Genomic DNA, 13794 nt, shown 5'->3' on the forward strand with positions numbered 1-13794 from the left:
TTTGAGCTAAGGCCACTAGCTACTTATGATTGGGAGGAGTCTGGGAGTAGGGGATTCCCTACCATCCCCCTCTACTTTCAAGTGATGATATATGTTAATGCGTAACTAAGTTGTCTAATGAGGTGCTAGTTGGATCTTTATTTTTACCAAAAAAAAAAAAACTCCATACCCTATTTTACTAGGTACTCTGTATAATTTAATTGATTTTAGTGACACCACATAGCATCCACTAGTACCAACTTTCAAGCTAAATTTAGTCTAATGAGAAATATTGCACATTCCAACTTTGAAGTTGAGGGTTTAATCTAAGAAATAATCTTTAAGGGTGGGAACTCCATAATTACTTTCCACTCTCTTTTAAAGAATCTATCCGTAAATACTAGTCCTCGTATATAGACAAAAAAAATCGTAAAGGTTAATATCCAATTAGGCTATCTAGCAATCTAGCATTCTAGCCTCCACTAGTAATTGTGCAGACGCCATACTTTTGCACTAACTCCTTAAGCCAAGCAATGAATCTAGTACAACTGCACCATCGAGCCCAACCCGTTCTAACCCATCCACCGAGTCAACTCGCTCAGCTCATCTAACCCAGAAAAGAATCCAACACTCAGCAAACCCTAAACCAAAATCGAGCATCGAATTCATCGCTGAATCCCTAATTTTGGAGAGAGATTCGTTAATGGTGGAATTGAAGTAAATCGACAAAAAAATAAAAATAAAATGAGCATAAAATGTAGGGTTTGGTGGCCGAAAGAGATATCATCCTCTGAATTCCCAAAATCATCAAAAAGTTTGCTGTTATTTGGTTGGTTCATCTCCTGTTCTTCATCTTGCCTTGATGTTGTTGTGGCTTTCGCTTTTCCTGATGATTTTCTCTCTCTTCAATCCTCTGATTCTACTATCCAGGTTTGTAATTCTGCAATTTCTTTGATTTTTTCTTATATTTTTCTTCATTTTGATTTTTGAAGTTATAGTTTAAATTCCTCTATTTGCGTGTTACTGATTATTGAAGTTCAAGGTAGCTAATAGTTTTGTGTGTTATCGAATAAATTTAGCTAATAATCTTGTGCGTTGTTGAATTTTTGAAGTTCATTCTAGCTAATAATCTTGTGTTGCCGAATATTGGAGATCATGATAGCTAATAAGCTTGTGCGTTGTCGAATTTTAAAGTTCATTCTAGCTAATAATCTTGTGTTGCCGAATATTGGAGATCATGATAGCTAATAAGCTTGTGCGTTGTCGAATTTTAAAGTTCATTATGGCTACGAAGTAATGATCTTGTGCGTTAGCAAAAACTAAAGTCGAGGATATCTAATAATTACTCGTGTGTAGTCGAATTCTGAAATTCTAGATAGCTAATAATCTTGTGTGTTATCTAATTTTGAACTTCTGGGTGCTAATAATCCTGTGCATCGTTGAATTATAAAGTTTGTAAACTTGTGTGTTATCAAAGTTAAAAGTTCAATTTGCTATGATATTATTTGTAACTTACTTGTTATGATTCCTAATAATCTTATTAACTAATAGTGATGGTTCTGTGCTAGTGGCCTAGCACAATGTTTGATCCAATGAGAAATTTATTCAGGTTGATATTCGGACATTAGAGTAGTTTGCGATGGGTTTTAGGTATTAAGTTAATCTGAGTGGTGAGCTTAGTGTTGACGAAATGCTTCGGGGAGCCGAATGATGGGTGAACCTTGTGAACTTCTGCTAATCGTTTGATCCAATTGTAGATACTACCTCCTTTCCTTTATGTTCTTTACACTTTACTATTTGCAGAAGAATTAAGGAAAGAAGAAACAGAACAAAGAAGTCCCAACAATTGGCAAAAGCATGAAATGAGCTAATTAATGACTAGTAGATCAACGAGTGGGGCAAGTTTTTGTCAAAAATGGAATATAGTAGAAGTTTATGGAACAAAAAGGAACACACTTATGGGGAGAGCGTAGTCAATTTAGTTGTAATTTTGGGGGGTGGGGGGTAAAATGCTTTGGTTCAATGAATTATTGCTGAAATTAGTGTTTAGAGAAATGCGAGGGCAGAGGGGTAAAAAAAAAAGGATGGGTAGAAGAGTGAGCACAAGGCTACTTGTATAACATGTTCAAGTTTTAACCCCTACCTGAAATTTTGGGTGCTTCTGCATTCCGCTTCAGTGCATCCCCTTTTTTTTGTCTTACCTAGGTTTGCAGAACAAGGGTTGTATGCTTAAGTTTGTGCTCTTCTATCATTGCGTGTACACTGTGTGAGAATAAGCTGTAGAACGATTAAACTAGATTTATCAGTGAATTATTGAATTGTCAAGTAATCATATGCTTGAACTGTCAAGTAATCCCAAATTCTTCATACTTTATACTTTTGAGTGTCACAGATCTTCACACTTTCTGTTTTGGGTATCACAGAATCTTCTTCACACTTTTTTATAATCACTTTTTTTAATTTCTCTCAATCCCACTAATCAATCTATTCACTCTGACACAACACTCTATCTTACATTAACTACTATCCTTAGAATTTATGCCAATATGGGACTGAAGGAGTATTATCTTTTATGGTTAAAAAATCTTGGCCCCTAGTTTTGATTGCGTGCTTGTTTATAGTAATTGTTCAAGATACTTGGATGGTAAACTTTTATATGCATAGGATGGTAATTCCAAGTACTAAGGGGATTGTAAAAGTAAGAGCTGGATATTTGGATATGATCTAACACATGCCATGATTGATACTGGATTGGTGGTTTAAAGTTGTATCTAGTGGACTAGTGACAAATATTGTCGATTGTCACTTTGGATAAGCTAGTGTTTATCTATTGAGCTTATATATTTGCATTTTGGATCTATAGCTTCTCCTGCTCTTGTTTCATTTTTTGAAGCTGGGAAGGGTGGATGCAGATTAGTATTGTGGCTATATTGTTTGCAGTATACACATCCTTGCAACATAGTGTTATGTCTGTTATTAACTTATTTTCATGTCTACAACAATAATGGGTGAGTAGGATCGTACAAAAGTTGATGAGGTCCTACACTTTCCTATGGTGTGTTAGTATTTCTTCATTTCATAGTTCTCTATTCAATAAATCTTAAAGGATTCTATAGTAATTATGATGTTGCTGTATATAGTTCAAGTATGCTCTCTAAAGCAATTATAGTTTTTGGATGAAAATATCAGGAGACAATTCATCATGCAAACGGAGGAATGCCGGTCATATTACAGGAGAAGTCTATTTTGACTGTTCTGGGTCGCTGTGTGCTGCCAAATGAGAATACAGATCATCTGCATAATTTTAATACGGTCAACAGTGATCACAACGTGCAATCTGCTAAAGCCTGTTGGCTCAATGGGCAACTTACTTCTATTGCAAATTCTAGGAATTCAAGCTGTGGATGTACTGCTTATGACAGCTTATTAAAGCAATACAGACATGCTTCTCTTAGCCACTCAACTTGGATCCAGTTTGTGCATGATGCTCGCAGTTATCCTTCCAGTGAGACTTGCTGGATTCCAGCATTGAATCATCTGCATTTGAACGGCGAACTATCACCTCAGGCTGAACTCCACGTATGTAAGTCTTTCTTTCTTCTTTTTCTTACTTCATAAGATGGATGCCAATCGTCAGTGCCATTTATTATCTGCTTTTGAAGTTGTCAGGTTATGATTTATGAAACTCCGAAATATGGTAGTCATCATTTCGCCTTAAACTTTTGTAGTTCCAAACCTACAAAATGTGTGCCTAAAAGACCAAAGTGGGTTGATGAACTCTATTATAAACCTCAGCTTCAAGATTTGGTAAGATTTGTGAACACCTTGTTGATAAGAATATGACTAATAACTATAAATTATAACTAGTAAATATTGATTTTGCATTCACCAAAATGCAGAACGCAGTTATCCTGGCTATTAATTGCTCCGCTGCTGCAAATATGTACTTTTGCAACAATCTAGGACTCGAAAGTTCTTCCCAGAAATTAGTGCTATACATGTAAACTTATCTGGTACTTTCTGTGTTGTTATTCCTTCATTTTTATCCCTTGTTTTCTATAATTTTGTTGATCATCTGAATATACTACAGGTTTTTGAACTTTCTCTGGAGGTCCTGGGCAACTGCCGTGGCCACCTTTTCCACATTTCTCTTTATAGTCCTTCAGTCATTCAAGAAGCTTGCAGGATGTGCATCAAATTTCTGGATATGCAATGGATTAGCAAAAATTTTTAGTAACACATGGAGAAATACACAAGTTCGATGTCACCAGATTCTGTATTGGCCTATCTTCCTTAATGAAACCGGCCTAAGGTAAGTAATGTGCATGATGCTGGATTTTTCTTTGATTTGTATGTCATATTTGAAGTTCTGCATGTAGGCAAACATATATATACATTTTTTTTTTTTGATTGAGTGTATGGGGAAAACTAATTGCTTGAATATTTGCTGTATTTGTATCAGTTTCCAAGAATGATCTTGTAATTTTCACTTTTTAATGGAATTTGGATATTAGAGTTACTTCAGGGACATCAGGATAGAAAGGGATTTAAAATGACTGTAACATTGCTGTTGTCAATTTCATAAATTGGACAATACATGACCTGCTTACTTATTATGGGAAATACTACTTCACATGTATGAATGATTTTAACGAGTTTGCAAAAGATTTTTTGCCTGTTATGTCAGTGTGGGTCAAAATTTTTTTCCCTTCCTTTCTCTCTTATTTAGATACATATCATTTAAGCTTACAACTCATTGAGTGTGTCTTGGTACTGGGCCTTTTCAGGCCAGGTCCTTAATGGGACTAGCCAAGGGGTAGGTAATGAAGGATTATGGAGACATTGTTACCCATGGACCAGCCTGGCCCAGGCTTGACCCCCAGAACTGTCTTGGTGTGTTCGACCTGTTGGCCTGGCCTGAACTGGCCCAGTCCACGGCCACCTATTAAGTCTGTGTTGATGGCACCCCCTTTTCTCTTTGTCCCTATATTTCAACAATTATTCTGTGTCATAGGTGGGAGCCTTGTGAGAGCTTTTAATTTATTGATATTGTGGAAATCTTGATTCTCTCTTTTTTTTTTTTTCATTTATTTATTTATTTATTTATTATCTTTGTGCTCCTAAATATGCAAGGTCTCAAACATGTGTTGAATATGCGGAGAAAGCTGGATTACGAAAGCATTCCTTTTGGTCTTCTGCAGCCATTGATGTCTTTTTGGGGAACTTGGTTGGATTTACTTTGTTATTACACGCTGAAGCTGTTCTTAAATGGTTTTCAACTTGTGCCATTCACTTCACTGATGATGTTTTACGTACGGGGTGTGTATGGTTGATGGGAGTGCCTGCTGGTTTTAAGCTGAACACAGAGCTTGCAGGAGTTTTGGGTATCATTTCCCTTAATGCTATCCAGATCTGGAGTACCCTCTGGTTTTCAGCAGCAGACATATTTTCTGGTGTTATTATTAAGGTTGTTGCTTTGTCGGGGATTCTTCTTGGCATGACAATTCCAGTGGCATTGATCACAGATATGATTGTAATAGCTGCATTCCATGTTTACGAACTCCATTATTTGATCTCTCTCTTGTATTCACTTCAGATTCAAGCATTGGCAGCTTTATGGCGTCTTTTTAGGTAAACAGCTTGATACATTTGTTGTCTAGTTTCTAAAAAGTCCTGTCATAACAGTGTGGGAAATTACAGATAGCAAGGAGGTTTTTGATGTTGAATAGGTTGTAGTTTCTTAAACGTCTAGCTATCTGTAATCTTACACACTCCATTATTACGACGCTGTGGTACATTCGTACATATACGTACTCAATGGTAGCCATAACCAAGTATAATTTCATTTCAAATGTGTGCATTCCTCCATTTACAAGACGAGCCTTGTGAAGAGGCTACAAAAGTCCCACTGAGATAACATTTTGAGGGGTAGAAATATTAAGGAGCTTTACTTTTGTGCAACATTGTACGTAAAGTGTCCTGTACTTTTAGAAAGATGGAAAGCTAAAATGATGCGTTAAGATCTAGATGGACTGAATGGGATATTGTTTAAGAATATTTTTGTATTTGGTATGCCGCTTGGAATTTTGAAAGAAATCAAGGAAATTGTTGCTTGATCAAGTGTCTTAGCTGGTTCATAATATGTTTTAATTGTGGTTTATTGGGGTATATAACCAGAGGATACTTGTATATATGGCGTTTTCATTATAAAGGTAGCTAGTAAAGTTGTTAATAGTTAATGCATCCTAACTGTATTGTATTGAGCATAAATATTATTCCTTAAATTTGAACAATACGAGTTATATATTTGCTAGTGAATTTTTTGGGGTTGAACTAAATATTGTTGTAATGTGGTGATTCTAGTTGCTTATGAGATGGTTTTTGTCTGGCAGGGGCCGTAAGTGGAATCCTCTTCGTCAGAGGTTAGATAGCTATGAATACAGTGTGGAGCAACATGTTGTTGGATCCCTACTGTTCACTCCGCTCTTGCTACTGCTGCCGACTACATCTGTCTTCTATATATATTTTGCCACCATGAATTTGACAATTATCTTCTCCCTGACAGTAATAGAGATCATCATCTCTATTATTCATGATACACCTTATAGTAAAATCCTTCTCTGGTTGGTAAGGTCAAAGAGATTTCCTTCAGGAATCTGGTTTGAAACTATTCACTGTCAGAGCGCTGCAGATGCCTTCTCGGTGGATGGGTTTCTTATTGCTTTATCATGCAAGGGTATGCCTCAAGAAAAGAATACAAATTTCAGGAAGTCTGTACCTCTACTTTCACATCTCCGCAGCAATATTTTCACTTTTGGTGAGGCCTTGCTCTGTTCTATGTACTTTCAAGTTTTATGAGAATTATGAGGATAGCTTGATGTGGTCAGTTCTTGTTATCGTTGTTCGTTTATGTTTCAATGCTCATACCTTAATAATTGTTTACCTGTTACTATGTACTTCGTAGATAATATATGAACTAGTTGGTAATATAGATCATATACGAATGGTTAATTCATCCAAAATTTGCTTGTGATTTCAGGGGCAACCCTCGGAAGGTGGGGTTGCCTTGCCTGAGTTTTATCTTGCTCTAGTTAGTTAATTATTTCTTCCAATCAACTAGCTAATTTCAGAGTCTCAAGTATTGCTGCAATAATCAGCTCTTAGGACTTGCCCTTCTGCAAGACTGCTAACGGCATCTTGGTATTTATTGTAAAAGGAATGGCTTCTTCAAGTTGTGGATATAAGAGTAAAATAAGGTGGATGGAAAAGAAAAATTGCATAGGAAGTATGGGTATATTACCGGTGTTAATATTTTGGTATGCTGTTGTTAAAGTTATGTAGTTTCACTTGATTGTCAGGCCAATGTCTGCTATAGTTTTGAGTCTGGCTCTTAGCTTTGATGGTATACTTATTAGAATTTTGAGTCTGCTATAATTTTGAGTCTGGCTCTTAGCTTTGATGATAGGAGTATAGGTCTTCCTACTAAATTAACTTGAAATTTTATAGGGCAAGTGGTCTTCCCTCACTACAAGAACATCTGCTCTGGAGTTCATGGACAAACTCTTCGCTCTGCAATTTCTGGGATCCTCACGGGCAAAAGGTTTGTGATCTGCGTCAATCTTAAAGTGAATCTTTATTCCTCTCACCTTTGCCCTTTTACTCCATTTTGTCTCTTGTTGTGGTGGTTTTTTTTCTTTGGGGGTTGGGTTGTCAACTTGTCATAGAGAGACGTAACTCTTACATTAAATATGATATTTACAGTATTTCAACAAAGCTGTGCACCGAAGTTACTCCAGAAGTTCCTTGGTTATCTATATCTTACAAAGATTACTGGTACATTTGCTACGATGCAGTTCTTGCCCGCATGCAATGAATGTCCTTGTGACAATTCAGTGGCAATAGGAAAGTTGGGATCACATGTAACGGCCCAACGCTGATCATAGCTAAAGTTGTCTCTGACCAGCAATCTTCTCAACGGAATTCTTTCTGTGCCGATGACATTGGTGCTATTGTTTTGTAGTATATTGAAAGAAGATTTGTTAAATACGTTCCCAAAGGGATTTTGTAACTTGCAGTTTTGTCGTAAGCAATGAAAGCGAGATTTCTGAGATTAGCTAGTTGATTGGTATTCACTATTCTGTAGGAACAAATTCAATCTCAACTGTAGAGACTCCAATGGTTCCAAACCTTAGCCTAATTGCCTAAGTGATCAAGGCAAGTGATTCAAGGATACGCATTAGTGTTAATCAAGTCGAAGAAAAAGTTAACTGTGACAAGTGAATATATTTTTTTAATCATCAATGATTTGGTTAGAAAATGTTTTTATTTTTTTTTTATTTAATTATTCCTATATACAGTATTATTGTATTATACTATTATTATTAAATTTATTCCTAGATACGAAATTTGGAAAGCTTTGTTGTTTGTTTTTTTTTTTTTTTCTTTTCATTAAACTAAGTAGCTTTTTGCATTTTAAGCTTAAGCCATGTCGTCTTGACCTAGGATTATATTATTTTATTTAATGATAATACTCAGAATATCTGTTAATAAAACTTGGAGTTCAATCCAAGTTGAAACTCTTCCTCTATAAGTTAATCAAACGGTATCGTTTTGACTTATAAAAACAAATAAAATCTTGAGGCATACATCACACTTAGTGGCCGTTTGGTTGGGGTATTTAACAAAGGGAATGAGAATCGACGGGAATCATTCCCTTTATTGTTGTTTGTTAGGCCACTTTTCCATTTCCCCTTTCCCCCTTCATTCCCCCAAATCCCTCCAAGTTCATTCCCCACCCCCCCAAAGTATTTCCATTCCATTCCTTGGCCACCACTACACCACCATATTACCACCCTCCTACCTACCCACATCACCAGAAAACTGCACCACCGCACCACCGCCTACCCTTTGCCGCACCTCCCCCACCCCTCGCCGGCCATCCCCCCAACTCCACCACCCCTCGCCAGCCATCCCCTCAACTCCCTCGAAAAAATTCCCTAATCTCGGCCATCCCCACGTCGCACCAGTCACCGACCCTCCCTAACCCTTCGCCGCCCCTTGAAACTACCTTCCCTCCCCGGAAAACCTTCCCCACACCCACGCATAGCCCTTGAAAACGCCACCCCCTCTCCTCGAAAATGCCACCCCGACCCTAGAAACCCTTCTAAGTCGACCACCGTGTAGTTGGAGGGGTTAGGTCTGAGCGGTGAGGGGTTAGGGATGGGCAGCGAGGGGTAGGGATGGGGGTTAGGGTTTCGTCCATCCACCACAACCTTCGAAAACGCGGTGAGGGTGTGTGGGTGTGGTAGTGGTGAATCTAGTGATTCCCATTATTTTTTTACAACCAAACAACATACTACATTTGAGGGATTTTCATTCCATTCCATTTCATTCCCTTTGTTCATTCCATTTCGTTTACCCCGTGCAAACCAAACGGCCCCTTATAATATCCCACTTCCCCAAAACCTTCATAATCCTCCAAATAGGAGTTGGACTCCTTTTTGGTATTTCATATAAATACTCACAAAATTGCAATCAAACCTTAATTTTCCACTTTTCAAGATTTCCAAATATTTTAACGTCTTAGGTATTTTCTACACTTTTATACTTCTCTTTTTTCTTTATTTTTGATAATTTGAATGATTTTGGTTATTTGTATCGTGAAAAAGCTAAAAATAGGTTTTGATTATATGTAATTTGACAATGTTATTGATTAATTTGGATTTTAGTACCGTTAAATAGTTATTTTTTGATTTTATGCATTGGAAGATTATTATTGATGATTAATCAGACGATTTACAATAACAATATAACGTAATATAAAATTTGAACTTAATTTTGTTTGTATTCAACTATCATATTATAGAACAATCTTGATTATTATGATTATTTAATGTCCATTATTATTGAAGTTATTTCATCGTTTATTTCTTGGGATACTGAGATTTTGGAATTATTATATTATAAAAGAGAATAAGAGATTTACTTGCATAAGGAAAGTTGATAGAATTTGGACGCATGCGGAAGTTTAATGAACCTGAATCTATGATTTCATAAATTGTATCAACAATATTTTTGGTGGAGACTTACTCACACACCTACACCACTCATATATAATTTGTGAGAGCTCATGTCTGTCACTATCTTGGTGAATACTTCCCTCACTACATCAATGGAAGCTCTCTTAATTGGCTCACTTCTAACTCATTTACATTGAACATATTTATAGTAGTTGTTCCTACTCTCTAGATTTTTCTACACATGTCTAATATTAGATCTTTCTACATCAAATATCTTTGACATTTTTACAAGATATTTGTAGATACAAACCTCTTTTGATTTTTCTACTTTATTATAGAATTTTGGAAATTTTCACTTTTGCTACTAGTAAAACACACGTACTTCACTTTTGCTACCGGGGAAAATTTTAATTTAATTTTACTACCATACAAAAACAAGTTTGTTAAAAATTGCTACCACTTAATGGAATCTGTTAGGGTTCTGTTAAGTTTATTCAAAAAATTAAAAAAAAAAAAAATTTAAATTCTTTTTCAAAAAAGAAAAACCCAGCCACCACCCGTCAGCCACCCTCCCCCTTGCCCTGCCGGCGCCGGCGACTCCACTCCCCCTCTCTTTCCTCCACCTACGCAGCCTTTCCCCATCCCTTATCCCCTTCTCGCTACCCCAATTCCTATCCCGAATCGGAAACCACCCCCTCCCCATTTGCCCCACCAAAATCGGCCCCCCCTCCCCTTCCCCTACCCTTTTCGGCCACCCCTAACCCTAAACCACCACCCCGAAACCACCATAAGCGAAACCCTAAAACCCGTTTAGGATGGTTTCGGGCTGGTGGTTTAAGGTTAGAGGTGATGGTTTTTGGTGTTGGGGAGTGGGGCGACTTGTTTGGAGGGAGGAGCAGCAACAGTAGCGGCGCATTTTGGACTTTTTGTGGTGTTGCGAGAGGTTGAAGGTGAGTAATGGTGGTGCGGTGGGAAGAGCTGTCATGGGTCATTGAGAGTTGTAAGGGATGGTACGGTGGCTGAAAGGTTGGGTTAGGGTCGCGACGGTGGAGGAAAAGGGGGGGAGTGGGGTCGCCGGCGCCGGGCGATGCTTTGGGCGCCGGCAGGGGGGTTGCTGGCAGTGATGGTGGCTGGGTGTTTTTATTTTTTATTTTTTTTTTCATGGTGGGTCGAGGTGGCTGACAGGGGGCAGTGAGGGTGTCTGAGGAGGGAGGGGTGGCAGTGAGGGTTGTTAGATCTCACTAACGGAAATAGTAACTAAATGTGTTAAGTGGTAACAATTTTAATTTAACAAACTAGTTTTTGTATGGTAGTAAAATAAAAATAAAATTTTCTCTTGTAGCAAAAGTAAGATACATGTGTTTTGCTGGTAGCAAAAGTAAAAATTTCCTAGAATTTTCTATACTACTTACTAGATTTTTTATTGCACATTTAGATTAGTCTAAATTAACTTCTAATAAAAGTTTCCGTTTGTGTTTAATATAATGTGATGCAATTCACTTTTCTTTTGTTCAACCTTGATCATCTAGTCTCTTAATACACAACAATATAATCATATTTTGAGTTACGTCCGCTAATTAATTTAAGTTTGCACACTATAAGGCCAGTTTTTTGAAATTTGTGTTTTCACATTTTGGTTCGTTATCTTGATCTAGTATTGTTCTTTGGCTCGTGATACCATGTAGTAGAATCACTTGTGTTTCTCATTAAATAATAGTGTAATACTCCGTAATATTTAGTCAACATCTTGACTAGATTTAGGATCATCTAGTATTGTGAGTGCTCTGGTTCGTTATATATATATTATGTTGATTTTCAAGATTCGAATTTTTCACATGTTTGAGAAAATGTTTGTCTTTATAACATGTCATTGAATTTTATGTCATCTTTCTTGGTTTATTTTATTAGAATTTGGTTGGTTTATATATGTTAATATTGTATTTATGTCATGTTTATCTTGTTAGGAGTTTTAGGCAAGTCAGGTCTCTCTTTTGTATTGTGTATATATATTGCGGTAAATATCAGACTAAGCTATTTTCTCCAATCGTTCTTGAGTTTTTATGGTATCACAGCCTCTCTAATTTTAGAGAATTTTTTCAATCCTCGTTTGTTCTTCAGTTATTAATTTTTCCGCAATTTTGTGAGATTAGGGCTTCGATTTTATTTATTATTTTTTTTCCCTACCTCAGATTTTTTCTTTTTTGGGTTGGTCTTGGTCTTGTGCGGAGTCGTGGTGCTGGGAGGTTAATTGTTGCGCGTGTGGTGCTGTGCGTGTATTGTTGCGTGTGTGGTGCGCTGCTATTGCGTGTTATGTGTGTTGTGTGGTGCTCTCTTGTGGGGTGCTGTTGTTGTTGTTGTTGAGTGTGGTTGTTGTCATAGCCGTTTCTAATATTTTGGTGGCCCGGAGTAAAATGATAATACTTTTGTTGAATAAATCATTTGTTTTTATAAATATAAATATTTATGTAATTTTTTAATTAATAAATAATTTTATGTAATCTGTTAATTACTTCATCCGTTATTTTAATTGCATTATTTACACTTTTCCACTATTTACACACCTCTTTTGAATTTCTTTTGTGATTTATCCGTTAGAATATCATATTTTTAAATATCATATTTTTAAATAGTTATATGTAATAATTTATTGCATTCGCCCCTTAATTTCGTGATTAATCAATATATTATATGGTTATCACAAACACAAAATGTGCATACTTCTACATTGGAATCCTTCTTTGACTCAACTCATTCTATGAAAGAGTATTAAATTTACTTACTTGTCCCAATCTATAAATATGAGTGAGAAATAAATAATAATCATGTTTCATAAATAATAAATGTAGCTCTTTCTTATAAAATTGAATTAAGGTTACATTAATTTTTTCTTGTTACTTATAATTATATAATTACATGATTCGGTTCACTTTTAATAAATGTATCATGTCATAATTAAATTATCACTTCTTATCAGACTTGTAAACAAGTCACTAAATAGAATTTATCAAACAATCCAAGAATTATAATCTTCTTTTAATGATGTCACTCGAATTTTCAAAGTATATAAAATACCTAATATGATGCTATGCGAATATTAAAAAATTCATACATGCATACATACCAAATAAAATTATGGTGAATAGTCACTACCACTAAAAATCTTCTCACTCAAATTCTCCTATATCGTAAAAATAATTTTTGTCAAAATAAAATTGCACAATTAAAATATTCTAAGCCTAAAACAAGAAAAAACCTTGTCATGTGAGAATTGAAATAAAAACTTGTAGAAAAACTTCTGAAACGACTACTATCATCAGTAACACATACACATCTAAATCCCTTCCAATTCAAACTGGAATCTCGATTTTGATAACTTTGATATAAATTATTAGTATAAAAAAATAATATTCATTAAGATATCTTTATTTAACTACAATTATAATAAATTATTTTATAATAAATTCTGACATTTAATGCAATAAAAATAATCCCTCCATTTTTAAAGTGCGCATCACTCTAACCAGCATAATTTTTTAAGGAGATTGGCTTGAATTCTATAAATAATATGCACAAAAAAATTGATACATTGTATAAAATTTCATAGTATCAACTAATTATAATAATTATACAATCAAAATTATTAAAGGTAAACTAATGTTATGTATCAACACAATGTATATTAAAGTATTTCAGTTACTTTAGGATGATTTTTTTTTTTTTTTTTTTTTTTTACAAAAACTTTAGGATGATTAATTTTGTAGGGTACCCCTCCGTTTCTTTTTATTGGTTATTATCA

General features: G+C 35.6%; 1 protein-coding gene across 2 annotated transcripts; it reads left to right on the forward strand.

Annotated features, from left to right (window-relative positions):
* Positions 1-8094, forward strand: LOC110707381 (phosphatidylinositol N-acetylglucosaminyltransferase subunit GPI1-like). 2 transcript variants are annotated; one of them, XM_021885413.1, is made up of 9 exons: positions 1-909; positions 3169-3558; positions 3649-3786; positions 3879-3979; positions 4070-4291; positions 5113-5610; positions 6372-6796; positions 7486-7579; positions 7833-8094. In XM_021885413.1, exons 1-9 carry the CDS (start codon positions 724-726, stop codon positions 7879-7881), a joined length of 2103 nt encoding a protein of 700 aa, XP_021741105.1. In that variant the 5' UTR covers positions 1-723; the 3' UTR covers positions 7882-8094. The 2 variants fall into 2 exon arrangements, with proteins under 2 accessions (XP_021741105.1, XP_021741104.1); XM_021885412.1 differs by having other exon boundaries at positions 2-909; positions 7741-8094.
* Positions 8095-13794: the final 5700 nt, after the last annotated feature.

The sequence above is a fragment of the Chenopodium quinoa genome, unplaced genomic scaffold (assembly GCF_001683475.1).
Source record: "Chenopodium quinoa cultivar QQ74 unplaced genomic scaffold, ASM168347v1, whole genome shotgun sequence".
NCBI classification, from domain to species: Eukaryota; Viridiplantae; Streptophyta; class Magnoliopsida; order Caryophyllales; family Amaranthaceae; genus Chenopodium; species Chenopodium quinoa.

Coding starts and splice junctions, on each gene's coding strand:
- LOC110707381 (XM_021885412.1), top strand. CDS start 724: ATGAGCATAAAATGTAGGGTTTGGTGGCCGAAAGAGATATCATCCTCT. Junction 3,559..3,648: donor CACCTCAGGCTGAACTCCAC/GTATGTAAGTCT, acceptor TGAAGTTGTCAG/GTTATGATTTATGAAACTCC. Junction 7,580..7,740: donor GGGATCCTCACGGGCAAAAG/GTTTGTGATCTG, acceptor TGATATTTACAG/TATTTCAACAAAGCTGTGCA.